Source organism: Antennarius striatus, chromosome 5 (genome assembly GCF_040054535.1).
Source record: "Antennarius striatus isolate MH-2024 chromosome 5, ASM4005453v1, whole genome shotgun sequence".
In the NCBI taxonomy this organism is placed as follows: domain Eukaryota; kingdom Metazoa; phylum Chordata; class Actinopteri; order Lophiiformes; family Antennariidae; genus Antennarius; species Antennarius striatus.
The window spans coordinates 20,220,604-20,235,359 of record NC_090780.1 but is presented as its reverse complement, the minus strand read 5'-3'; the positions used below and the strand labels follow the sequence as shown (position 1 = coordinate 20,235,359).

The 14,756-nt window shown below is 40.0% G+C and overlaps 1 protein-coding gene across 11 annotated transcripts in view; it reads right to left on the bottom strand.

Moving 5' to 3' along the window:
• Positions 1-14,756, bottom strand: part of magi1b (membrane associated guanylate kinase, WW and PDZ domain containing 1b) — a 119,262-nt gene that overhangs the window by 62,379 nt on the left and 42,127 nt on the right. For all 11 annotated transcript variants that reach the window (XM_068314340.1, XM_068314346.1, XM_068314343.1 and 8 more), the window contains one exon: positions 2,680-2,796. In XM_068314340.1, coding sequence (XP_068170441.1) covers positions 2,680-2,796 — 117 coding nt within the window. The remainder of the gene's footprint in view (positions 1-2,679; positions 2,797-14,756) is intronic.

The following is a 14,756-nucleotide window of genomic DNA, read 5'->3' as shown; positions in this document are numbered from 1 at the left end:
AGTACCAAGTGTTTATGACAGCCATCGTGTTTGGATCCCCATCCTCCACTAGCGCCTGGCTGACATATGGCAAAAGAGGTAATGCAGATAAAGTTCTTTAAACATGCCTCCTGAACACAGGCAGTAATTTGTGTGAGAGGGCTGTGAATGAACTAATTAAACAGCCGACAGATGAGAGGCATTAAGGGGAAATTAAAAAATAAAAGGGAAATGTGAGGTGCTCCAATAAAAGTCCAAAATAAATTTAAAAAAAAAAACTGTGAAAGCTGGAAAACGTAAGGTGGTGAATAATATGAGGAGTTTAATTTTTTTAATTTAATTTTAAAAAGTGGAGAATTTTTTTTTCCTGCACATACTTGTTTACTGCGTGAAGTTCAGTTGAATCTACGCAAAGTGGGTGTATTACTGATAGACACTCTTGAAATTTGTACTGTGCAAAGAAAAAAGCTTTTCATAGAATGACCTCTTCATCACCCGTGCAACTGGACATCTATGTACAGTGGTAGCTCTACTTACGAATGTCTCTACATACAAAATTTTCTACTTACAAAACAGTAACAGGAAAATATTTACTCTATTTACGAAAGAAATTTCGAGTTACGAAAGGTAAAAATACAGTATGGGCTACTATGCGCAGCTCCCAAAGGTTCCTGAACGCAACATTCTTATAGCTGCTCTGCCATTGGCTATTACCTAGCATCCTCGCATCCCATTGGCTAAGAGGGACCTCTGTGTGTAGCTAGATAGGTGTCTATGCAGCATTCTCGTCATTCGGCCCTCGACCCATGACGTGTTCTGATAGTTTTATGTAAATATATTAGAGTATTCGCTATGGACACCAAGAAAGTGACGGAGAAAAGAGGAAAAGGAAAGACGAAGAAAAGAGTTTTTTTGTCCATCCAAACAAAGCAAGAGAATACAAAAGCTTGAAAAAGAGATGCGTTTGGTTGATCTCGCCAAAGAATATGGCCATAATGCATCTACAATCGCCACGTTATTAAAACAAAAGGAAGTTTAAGGAGTTTAAGGCATTGCGTGGGTGGTTGGAGAAGTTCAAAAGGAGGACTGGAATTCACTCTGTTGTTCGGCATGGTGAGGCAAGAGCGCATGAATCAAAGAGGGCAAAAAAACAATGAGGGCAGCAGATAAAAGGTAAATAACCATCGTTTTTATTCTTTACTCTATTCTTTGTTTTTTACATTATGCACAACTCACATTTATTGTGTAATCATCTAAATGTAACATGTAATTATTACATGTTTTTGATGCATTTTTATGCTTTATAAAACATTTATGTCTGAATTTTGGGGGCTTGGGGCGGATTAGGGCATTTGCATGGAAAACGCGTCTCTACTTACGAAATTTTCTACTTACGAAATTTCTTACAGAACCAATTAATTTTGTAAGTAGAGGATACTACTTTATTCTTTATCCCCCTACTCCATCCTCAAGTCAAACATGCTGTTGGGATTTCCAACTTCAGCATCGTCACGGTGATGAGCTTCGATTGGCTCATGCAGCTGATTTCAGTGCTGATTATAAATCATGTATAACAAAAGAGTGACATGATGAAGCACGGTTCATCAGTCTAATCGTTCTGTTTTATTTGCCTGCTCAGAGCGAGTCGCAGATGTCACATTTATCACTCGGCTATTACTTGTCGATGCTACGACGTAGCTTGCTCAGCACCAACGGTACTGTCTAAGGTTGTTAATTACTCGCGGCAGACAATAATTAAAAACACTGCAAATTTCTTTCTACCTGGAGGTTACCTTTTTACCCGTGTGCGTCTGTTAGCAGGATTATAACAAAATTGCTCTGATGGATTTTCATACGAAGAGCACATTAGGAGTTTTTCCTACTTTCTTGAAAATTTCAAGAGTGGATGAATACATTACTCAATATACAGTATATTATCATTCCCATAAAATTATTTCACAGCCAGGAGGTGCTAGTTAGCCTGAGAGGGTAAAAGAGCTTCAGAAGTCATAGTGTCTACAAATACTTATGCTATTAATCCAATGGGAATGAGATAATATTAGACTATGAATATTAAGTAATTTCCTCCTCGAGGATTATCAAAGGATTCTGATTTAAAGACAACAGCCTCTTCCAGTTCAAACACTACAGCATACTCAACAATCCTGACTGCATGGATGGAAGATGGCATGTACAGCATGAACACACTGTTTTCTTGGAGGGTAGCGAACAGATGACAATTTTGGAATAATCTGTTTTAGAACAGATCGACTTACAATATGAGCTATGCTTCAAGGAAGAAGTAATCTGCCTGGGTAACTACATCTGCAATATTGGTCCGAAAGGCAAGTCGAACCATGCCCAGATTAGCCTGAAATAATCAGGCTTAATTAGATAAGCATCCTGAATGTCTGTGTGAGGCAGCTCTACTCCATCATCACATGGACTTAAAAACTGATCACGACTGAAAGTCAGACAGAAGTTAACATTGTCCAAACCACTAGGCCTTTGTCATGAGGATGTGTCACATGATATTTGATGATAAACTATGTTTTGTGGGAACTCAACAAGTACAGTGTGTTTGTGAATAAAGCCAGAATGTCATCAGGAAGTGAAAGAATGGCTCATATAAAAAGCCCAGACACAAAGAGAATGAGGTAAAGGAACAACCGAGCGGGGCGTTAGATGTCAAGGACTCACAAGGCACGGCGTGACGGTAGAGGTTGTCTCTGATGGTTTGCTGCAGTTCGTGGTCTGGCGAGGATTTCTGGAAGCGCTGGTTCAGATATTGCTTAAGGTCCTTGTTCAGCTTACTTCCTGTCATTGTGGACACAAATAAGAAAACATGTGGTAACTGCATCAAAACAACTAAAAATAAGACTCGGTGGCATGAGAGTCAAACAACAACGTTATGATTCTGTGTATTGTGACATGACCACACAATTTGACTCCAACAAAAAGAACTAATCAAGTTCACCCACAGCGAGGCTAGGCTCTGTGTGCGTTGCCGCGAATTGTACACTTGCCATTGTCACTCAGAGGGGTATCTGGCTGTAAGCCCTCCCTCTCCAAACAGCCAGGGCTAGTCAAAACTGAGACTGTTAGCACTTTGGCTAGGACTGGGAATTGGCCCTCCCACTGCTACGCCATCTGGACCTCAGAAACACATTAGGCCACTGATGGGAAGCACGGCAGGGAAATGTCTGTAAGTCTGTCCCGACTGGATTTTGGCTGTATCTCTGTGTGGCCAGGATCTAGGAGTTCAAAGAAATTCAAATGGTACAACAATATGGTACAACAATATAACAGCAATAACAGGACGAGGATGTTTGATACACCACAACCAGAAAAATCGAAGAATTAACCTGATGAATATGGAAAAATCTTGATCTAAATGCGATAACCAAGCTGCTACAGGCAACAGTGAACATGTGATGGTTTTCTCGTAGTGTTTGTCAGATTATTTATTATCATATTGATTTATCTCCCATCTTTATATGGCAGCTGAGACCATTTTTGGTTGTCATGGGCAAACAACCAGTCATAAAAGGCCCTGGATCCTGTTTCCATGGAAACTGTGTGTGTGTGTGTGTGTGTGTGTGTGTGTGTGTGTGTGTGTGTGTGTGTGTGTGTGTGTGTGTGTGTGTGTGTGTGTGTGTCTGTGTGTGTGTGTGTGTGTGTGTGTGTGTGTGTGTGTGCTTGCGCGCACGCGCATGCGTGAGTGTGTTTAATAAGATGACTGAGATTGTTAGCGTTGCAAAGAAGAGTCTTTTACACTGGCTGTCAAATCGTCTGGGCTCATAAAATAAAATTACAAACAAAATACACACATCTTCAGTCTTGATACAACTATAAGCAAAAATAAAATTATGGTCAAATTGTAAAGTGAAATCTGTTTTGGACTGTATATGGCTTAGTACCACATTTAAATTGTCACTATTGTATACAACCCCATAGGTTTTGTGTTTATAAAATTGGAAGCCCAATTTTTTTTAACTAAATCTTAAACCTTCTCTTACATGGCGTACCCAGTCTGACATATTGTGTCTTGACACTCATTAGCATAACCTCGTCTTGTCTTATTCTCAACAATGGGACAACACCAAGTAATACTTGACTAAAATGCAAATACTGTACTACAACATAGGTTTTCGCTAACGAACATCCAGATTGCTAACAGTAGTAGCCAGTTTACTGAAGCGAAGCCAATGGCTGTGATCTCATGACGTGACACAAACATATGAGTCTATGAGTCGCTATACGGAATGGCTTGTATAAAGCATTTTTGCATTTGTTTTTCTCCTGCTAGTGGCCTGTCTTAACTTTCAACGGACTGGAATCATGAAACAACATGAAGAGGACAAGAAAAGCAGAATCAGAATAAATAAAATTCAAATCATGCCTCACATGACACATAATTTGTCTCATAACCACAAACACAGACAATATGACTGTTTGGTCAATAGTCGAATTGGAAAGGTCTAATCTCCTCCTAGGAGGAGGAGGAAGCTCCTGGCCCGCTCCCACAAAGACATATTACTGTACAGTAATCTTCATAATAGATCACAAGCCAACACTGTGCTTGTTTACACACCAATTACTGGGAAGCAATGGGCCCCCAACTGGCTAAAATTCCCATGGCAAGATTGTGTCACAGTTTGTGTCCAAGTGCACTTTTTTTTTTTCAAAATGTTCACACTGTGCTAGCAGCAGGCTCACAATAGAAAGCTTTCAAGACAAAGAGGAGAATACTCTAAGTCAGTAAATATTTGTGTAAATAGTGCAAATAATGATTTGATTTTGAGAAACAAGGGTCACCGGGTACAAACAAGATAATATATAATGAAAATCCGCAGTACAAGGCCAGATATCTCATCTTCTAACGTGTGGCACTCACTGCAGCAGTTTAAACAGCTAGCTGCTCTGTTTTAGCAATGGCAGGTTAAGAAATTATTAATGTAGACAAAACTTCTATTATAATGAAACAAAAAGTCGGTATGGAAATGAGCAGAAGTCTTTCAGCGACACTCGGAATAAAGAAGCCCTGAAATACCGACACAACCATCTAGAGTTAAAAGGATAATTTCGATATATTATTTACTTTGCCAGAATTCCAGTTTACGAATGAATTCAAACCAGTCTGGGGCAGCAGTGGCTCAGCGGTAGAGCATCATCTTGAAGACAGGAACGCCCCACCATCAGGGGTTCAAATCCCGCTCCCGCCAGAACATCCAACCGAGTGTGAGTCGATGGTGGGAGGTGTCGACTCACCTCCTAGCCACTGCCGAGGCGCCCTTGAGCGAGGCGCCCTTGAGCAAGGCGCCGTCCCCCCTACAAGCTGCTCAATTTGGGGAGCGTTACAGAAGCCGCTGCCCATCACTCTGCCTCCTGATGTGTGTAGTTTGATGTGTACCTGTATGTACTAACTGCATGCTTACAGGCCCCCTTGTGTGTTGTGTTCAGGGGGCCTGTATACTATACTAACCTGAGTGACAATGTAATTTCTCTTGCGGGATAGATAAAGTATACTTCTTCTTCTTTTTCAGTCTGTATTCCGGTCAACCATAACAAATAGCTCAAGTACGTTGCTAAATTCTCTGATTTTATATTATTTCTGTTTGTAGAAACCCCAAACATGAAGGAAAAAAATCATCCTCTCCTTCTATGGCTTACTCCACCTATCAGAAAACATTTTTGCTTAAATATCATTCAGATTTGAGGCACACTATGACATTAAAATAGACTTCAGATTCATATATATAAATGTCAAGAATATTAGAACTTTAATCTTGCAAGACAGCTTGTCAGTTTCTTCCAATTTAGACCCCCCCTCCCTAATACCAAATAAGTTAACACTTTAAGCCCATTAACTGCTACTGCTTACCATGACAAAACAATGCTGTCCTTAATGGCAAAGAAAAAACAGTGGTGATTTCCTGGAAATTTAAACGTGATCTTGAACCTGAATTATAGACATAGATTATTCTTGTAGAGAATGACTGGATCACACTGATTTTGTTTAACTATGATCTCCTTAACCCGTTAACCTTTTATGAACAACATTAGACATGAAGGTAGTTGGTGTGAGAGAAGAGGATAAAGAAGACAGGGTTAGACGGAGGCAATGGATTCGCTGTGGCGACCCCTGAAGGGAAAAGCCAAAACAAAAAGAACAAGAAGAAGAAGATTAAATATCAAAACGTAGATATTCAATGCAAAATGAATGACTAACTCATTGTGGATGATCAGGCCAGCTTTAATGATCTTAATTCAATTTGACCCCTAGACAAGAAATAGCAGGGAGGCATTCGGCAGGGCTGGGTTGAGAACATTTAGCACTGCAGCCACACAGCCAAATCCCTCTACAAAGAGATAATTAGAAAAGACATATCCTTCAAACACAGCCCACCTGTTATAGATTTTCCATAAGCTCCATAAAACAGCAAGATTTTCAGACGGAGGCACACAATCCATGACAGAAGGGAAGTGGTTTATGCAAGACAGGGAGGTAGGGAAAAGCAGAGTGTCACAGAATTCGAACATCAGAGTAAGCCAGACAAAACATCAAAAGAGTTTTAGACACCACCAAAATGTGAAAAGCTCCACTACTTTCCAGTCGTCTCCCCTTGAGCCCACCGCTGCACCCTCAACTCTGATCAGCTAGCCAAGGCTCTGCTCAGACATGCAGTGCCAGACATGGCACCAGTTGGAAACCTCCACTGGCAGTCGACATCTGTATTCACAACAAGGAAAAACAAACTTCACGGTAACTCGATCCTTCTGCCTGTAGTGACAAGGTAAAAGGTTTGACGGATTTCCGTCGCTTTGGAAATGGCAGAAGTTGTATGAGGTCTTAATGCTCAGATGAGTAGCGTCACTACGTAGCAAAGGGCAATGCTAACTTTCTTGATGTTGATAACATACAATTTATGCTTCCCAAATATCTTTGTATTATCAAGTAATATCAAGCATTCCTTGACTTTCATTCTTGAGATTTGTGCGTAATGTTGTGGTGAAGCTGAGCTGGTTGGTTCAAGACCTGGACTCAGGCCAAAATCCACACTTGGACTTGATTGATTTTACTGGAAAGAAGTCCAGCACTGGAAGTTTTATATGCTGTATCTGCAATTCCAGAGGAATATACACATGAGCCAGACTGTTTTCCTTCAATTGATCTGCATAACGTTGACGTAAAATATAGACCAGATAATCCATTGTCTTTCCACAACTTCAGTACATGTCAAACACATCAATGTTCCCCCAGGCTTGAGACATCCTGACTTGGGTGATGTTTCCTTACAATGACAACGATCCTCTTGATGTAGCAGACACAACTACATGGATTGTGGTACAGAAATTCATTGTCCTAAGAGTTAATCCCAGTGACTTTAAGGTGAAATACATTAAGACATGATAGGCAGAATGGCACAAGAGATTGAGGATATTTGCCACCTTTCATCTCGACATGATTGGCGACAAATGTAAACCACACAATTCGCATCCTTGCTTTCCACCACAAAAGGTTTGATGAGTCCTTGCCTTTTTTTATATCACAGCATGATCAAGTCAAACTTTGACTGTTTTTACAATTTCATTTTCAACCAAATGCCTGCTAAACTAAAGACCATCATCCCTGTGACCATGGTAGATCCTTACTTGACCATTCAGGGCAAAAGCTAACACTGGCACACGGTTAATGGTAACATAGGGGACTGTTGTGTGTTACCATTGGTAACAGTTACATTGCGTGACCTTCCCAGAAATAAATCAGTAATAATATCTGAAAGGCTCTTTAACAAAGACAAGACATCTAAGAAATGTTTTATCTTTTATCAACACATTGGATAACAGCAGACACAGTGAGGCTTTCAACACAAAGCACCAGTCTAAGTGACAAAGCAGAAAAGGCAGTCATATGCCAATGTGCCAGCCTGTTTTACACTTTGCCAAGTGCGATTTGGCAGCATCACCATGTTTGGCTGGGCACTGAGTGTTGTATCGATGTAGAATACATAAACAGTCTGGCATAAAAGGTAACAAACATTTCTTCCTCTTCCCTTCAATTGTCTTCTTCACATCAAGGGACACATCGCCAGGCGTAGGCTATCATTAGATATCAAGGCCTTCTTTCAGAGTGCCGTTTCATGTTAAATTTAGCTATATCTAAGTGGGACGTTGAAAAGCTTTAGAAGTCAGCTGGAGTTGACCAAGAATAACTGGATTCAACTGTAGACATGCATGTAGAGCCATGAAAGAGGCAATCAGGTCTTTAATAAGGAGTCCATCCATTGCTCTAATTAATCAGTTAATTAGGGCTAATCACCATTTAATTGATTAAACCAGCAGCATCTATCTACAGTTAGCAATTTCATCAGAGCTTAACAATATGTCATGGTGATTAGGGGGCATGAAAAAAAGTCCAACAGAGCCCAGTCTTACCCCTTACCAGATTAAGGATCCTATATGCGATCTAGCCTTCAAGTGCCGGTGGTTACTGAACCACCAGATATGAACTGCCTGGTAAAAAAATGATGGCTTGCATCATAGAATGATTTTAAACAAGGCATTCGACAAACATCCCCATCTCTGAGCTTTACACTACACCCTATTTTCCTCTATTAAATGTGGCTTATACAGCACTGGCTGGGCTTTGTATCCATAGCAACAGCTGCCGAGAATGTGGCGAGGGTGATTATGGCCCCAGTCAGCCATTGTCTGCTGCCCTCATCTGGACGGAGTGCTTATTACAAAAACAAAGTGAGTGAGTCTCCATTTATACTGAGATTTCAGTATAAATAACTAAAATAAATGTGTTATGAATCTATGCCAGGAGAAGAAATTAAAGTATGATGTATTACTGACAGAAAGACACAATGTTAAATCCATAAAAACAGTATCATGGACCCACCTATCAATGTAATGGAAGATTGTCTAAAACATTTTGATGTGTGTTTGTGTGGGTTTCTCCTGCCTCCGGGTTTATGTGATTGTCTATCTATACCATTACATAAGGTAGGGGATTTCTAAAGGCTTTATTTTCAAGAATTTTGTTTGAGCTGACAGAAAGGAACATATGTAAGAATTCCTAAAATTCCTAAAACCATTAGATACTGTAAAGTCCTTTGCAGCCGAGACAAACAACTAAATAAAGCAGCAAAGGGCTAAACTGAGCAGAAAACTGAAATGCTTCATCTGGATATGGACTTAACCTCATTAGTTAAAAATCATGAATTTCCTGTCTCTGAACAGCATAAAAATGAAGACTCAAGGCCTGTCCTAAATCAAATCCTGTCTTGATCTTATAAAAACGACTTAATTTAATACAAAATGGACCTTGTAGATACATTTTTGGAAGAAATGAGGTAAAATCTTTGTCCACCCACACAGAGAAAAAAACAACAGAATAATAACTTGTTCTTTGAAATCTGCTTCTTGTAGAGCCTTGATAGGAAAACACAACACTCAGGGAGAAATCTCTCACTTCATGCTTCATGTCGCCGAGTTCCACAACTGTTTATTCTGTTCAAGATCGTTTCCATTGATCCCCTGTTCACCACACACAGAAAAGAAATCTTCAGGAGGACTCATTTCAGCAAGCAGTGTGTGAAAAGGACTTCCAGTAAATGTAGCTTCCTGCTGCCATTTGATGAAGTGAAAGGAGCACAAACTTCTTCAGGGTGTGGTCATATGTCTATGTTACGCATGTGCACATGTAGACAGTAGGATTCATATGCATTTTTCTGTTTGCGTGGTTATTTGGTCTGTCCATCATTAACACCACAGGTGAGCTTATCTAACCTGACAAAAACATCAGCATTTGCTCACCAAGAACTATAAGCAATCCTGCAGAGCATGCAATATGATTTGTAGAATTGAGGCAGGCTTTGCATTTACTATCAATCTGGTACAGATTAGACAGTCAGGTATGTCATTTTTCAAGATGTTCAGACCATCTTTATCACTTTTACATCCAACAATTTCAGAGAACATGACAGTGAAAGCAACTCATGATCAAACCCAAGATTTTCCCTGCTAATAAGGTGAATATTGACTGGCCGACGTTATTAACTGGTAGGACATGAGTATTTTACACACTTGGCTCTCCATCATGGTCTCCCCTCATTGAGTGGTGGCATTTCAAGACCAATGGGAGCATTAGTCTCCTGTGACAAGCCGACTGATTGGCTCCCAGATTTAAAACATGTCCCCTGGCTACGGGGACAGATCAGCGCTTTCACACAGCGAAAGATGATTAACAGAATATAGAAACAAAATGAAAAGGAGACATGATAAGAGGAGCTTGAAAGCTGAAAAACCTTGAGGGAATGACTTTTTTGAAGGTTGATTTCAATGAAAAATATACGTCTAACATCAGTGGGGAAAATGCGACATGAAAGGAATCAGTGTGTGAGCAGGTGAGACGTCCTGTTCACACACTCCATTTGTCATTTAGCCGAGCGCTCCTCCCTTTGAAACACAACACAACAGGCGTGTCAGCACAAAGAAAAGCAGATCCTCAGAACAAATTATACCAAATAAAACAGCAGGGGAGCACTCCTTCATAAATTACATTCAGGCATAAGATGCTTTTAGAAAACAGTAATTCTCTACTCAATTCATTGCTACTTTTGATGTATAATTGAAACACTGAGAGCAATATGCTCAGAGGACATGCTGTCTGCATTGAAATATTATGGACCAACGTACCCACTTGTACATGAGGAAAAGCTATGCAACTCAGTGAATCTTCCACAAAGTCACGTGACCCACCAATCCAAATCTAAGTGGCGGATGTCGAGGTATCCTCACCTTAATCTCTAGTGTGTCTAGTGTGATTTTTTTAAAATTCTGGATGTTGCAAAATGCTGCAAAATCATTAAAAAAGAGCTATTAGATATTAACAAGGAAATTCAGAGAAATAAAAGCCAAGGAATGTCAGCAATTTGCAAATACAGCTACAAATTAATTAATCAACAAACATATGACTAAGCTGAAAATTTCCACTTTTATTAGGAGAGACATATTACCATAACATCAGCTGGCCTACTAACTCCCCCTCATTCCATTTCACAGGGAGATAAATGAGCAACTGCTGGTCTGTAATCAGAGGCAGTGTGCTCAGTCACCCAGCCCACATAGGTGAACAACGGACTGACATACAGTACACACCGCTGGTGTGGCAGCAGAGTGTGAGGGCAATGGGTGGGATGAAGACAACAATGGCAAAAGAAAGAGAGAATGAATGAAAAGCAAACATAAGGTTGTAAAGAATGAAACAAAGAGGAATTATTGATGGAGTCAGAGAATTCTTTTAACCGTGTTAAGTGTGCTCCTGGCTTGTTCCTCCCGTCTGTTGACACTGTTCAATCAGCTGTTGGGATGGGTGTTCATCACGTCCTGGATTCTAATTGGCCGCGAGGGAAAAGTTGTTGGTTGTTCTTTTTTAATAAGCAGATAACCAGGGCAAGCTCATTAACTCTGCCACCAGGGGGCACATGTCACTCAGGATCGTGTGTGAGCCTGTATGTGTGTGTGTTCCCTGTGTCAGACCTTCAGGTGTAAACATGTAAACATGGGTTTTTTATAATAAGGTCTTATCCCTTGGTTTGGGACACTTAACATCTACATCATTATATCTAATCAAGTTTATTAAAATCTCAATATGTCCTAAGTAGACCATTATATTGCTTTATCTGATAAACAATGTAGATTTTTATATTTTCATGGTTTTTGTACATTTTCTGTACATTACCACATTCTACTTTTAATACCATTTTTTGCTGTCTTCTCATTTTAATCCTAGATCTGCAGCCTGCTACTTTTTCCTCTCACCCTTTTCCTTGAATCTTGCCTTCTTATGTAATTTCTTACTTCACCCCTTTCCCCTCTGTAAAATCCTAATTCCTTGCCACAGACACAACAGTGAAGGGAAAACACGCCTCCCTGCTCATCTTCTACAATCCATCCATCCATCCATCCACCCATTTCTCCATCCATCTCCCCTGTGCCTGGAGAGAGCATGACTGACCCACTTTCTTGCTCCCTGTCACACTGCTGACTTAAGACAAGCTCAAGATGTTGTGTATCCACACAAATAAACTAATGCAGATGAATGTGTGTGCGCAAAAAGGACACTCGAACGCACCATGTTTGCAAAATGATCTATTTTTAGAAACGGGATGGGAAAATATACACATACGTAGACAAGCACAAGAAACAAGCTTGAAATAGACACAGAGGGAAACACTCCAGGCACATCTATTCCTCACGTTTGACATGGCAACATAAACACAGAATGAAAACATGCACAAATCATTGTCATTTTTGTTCGTCATCCCGCTGGGTTATCTCACGTGAAATCAGATAAACATTGACATCTACACGCATCTACGTTTCTGCTCTCGATGCAGAAAAGAAATTACTGGGGGGAAAAAAGATGAACGAAGCAAATCTCTGAATGAATAACACCCACGTAAACGTATTCTAAGTTTTGTACATGCTGTGTGAGAGTTTCATGGTTGTGGGCTAATAGGGCAGCAGTCGCTGCCAGTTAAGTCTACGCTTGTTTCTGGGTCAGCATCAGGCAACGCTCATCTAACGCTGCATTTCAGAACTGACTCCAGGCCAGACTTTGCAGCATGCAGCACAATCAGACACAAATACACATAACTTTGATAATATATGAGTGTGTAACAACCAAGAAGGCCAGATACCAGAGAATAATAATGTGAATAAATGAATAAATACAAATATTATCAAGAGTATTCGCGATCCAAGATAAACTCTCCCACCACATCTGAGCAGAATGAGATTCAGGAACCCACAGGACATTTTATGAGCTTAACAACCCACACCAAGAAACAACCTGGAAAGTGTCCACATGAGTAAATATGTGCCCCTATCTTTGCGTTCATGTGTGCACTTTGCCATGTAAATTATGTGTGCACTTACTGAATAGATGCACTTGCATCTACATATAAGCCGTAGCTTTGTGCAAAATTCTAGCAGTGTAGCATGCTATGCAACATAAAGTCTAGTGAACCAGAAGAACAGCCATGTAGGAGTTAGAGGGCAACTCCTCTGTGCGTAATTGGGTTACTCTGCAAGCTCTCAAGAAGTCATTACACAAAGGAAGGCACTAGTATGCACCAAGAGCAACGTTAAAAAGATTCAAGGTTATCGACAATGGTCAACGTGAAACAATAATGATAGGACCTCATCATTAATTGCCCCATTAGGGGGTAGAAATGTCTGTGATATACTGTATATCTCAACCATAAGGGAACTGATCAACTTATGACGTGATGAGTGGCATCCCATTTCCTAGATCAAAAGCCGGCAACCCGTGGCTCCGGAGCCGCATGTGGTTCTTCCATTCTTATGCTGCAGCTCTTTGTGGCTTGTGAAAATAAAATATAAACATCCAGTTGAAGTGCATTTGCATTAGTTTGGGGTTTTTTTTATTGCAGTTGAAAATTGGAAGATTATTGTCATCTAGAAACATTAAAATACAATTTTTTAATTATTTTTCATCACTCAAAATATAAGTCATGCTCAATGAAAACTGGTAGGAGTAGAAGTCCTATTAACCAGGTAAAATAAATATCAATGCAGATACTTTTCACATATTTATTTTTCAATGGTCAGCTAAATAGCGCTCTTATTTTCCATTTCTTTTTTAAGTTTAGGTCAATGCACTGCTACATATGTATGCTCCGAAAGCCCAAATGGCGATATCATGATGATAGCTCACAGTGTTTTTTGTTTGGCTCATGGATAATTTAAGTGCAGCTTTTTAGTACGTTTGAAACAGACCTTCAGCTTGGTAAGTTTTAAAAAAAAATATTTTCAGAGTTCAATATGTTCAATATGTGCTCATTATGTAGATACAATTTTCATAATGTAGCACTTCATGAATTTCATAAGCACACTACAGTTGTTTAAGGTAAAAAACAATATCATAAAGTATTTGCGGCTCGTGAGCTGAGTTGGCTCGGACATCTCTTTTGAATGCCTCCTGTACGCCTCCCTGGGGAGGTGTTCTGGGCATGTCCTGCCGGGAGGAGACCTCGGGGAAGACCTAGGACATGCTGGAGAGACTATGTCTCTCGGTTGGCCTGGGAATACCTCGGGATACCCCCAGAGGAGCTAGTTGAGGTGTCTGCGGAGAGGCAATGTGGGTATCCCTGTTTAGATTGTTGCCTGATTGACCCGGCTCCGGATACACGGTCGGAAATGGATGGTTGGGAATTACTCAATGCAAGAAATCCCCGCCCCTCCAAAATTATTAGTGAATAACCACAAGGCAGCTACACCTTTCTGGGGAATGTTTCGCAGGAAGATGTGGCATTCAAGGTCTCAGCTGCTTCGTAAATACCTGTGTGACATAACAGATATTCCTTTGTTACCCACATGGAAAAAACAGTTTTGGTAAAGTGTATTTAAGAGCAGGAGAGCTCATCTGGAGGAAGATAGGTGCTAGTGGAAGTGACTGGAAGTTGAAAAAGAGGTTAGAGAAAAGTAAATATGATTATAGATTGTTGGCTAAAAGGGCACAAAGGGAAGAAAGAATGGAGTAAAATGGATAATTAACATTTTAACACAAAAAAGATAGGCCAAAAATTGCCTTTTTCCATCTACTGGTAATTAAAATGTGTTTTAAAAAGAGATGTGGAGTTTGGAAAATAAAATTGTAAGTCTTTAAATAGAAGTGTTGAATATTAAAACATTACTTTTGACAAACATTTTCACTCTTTTGTATCTGTGGGAAGACAGGA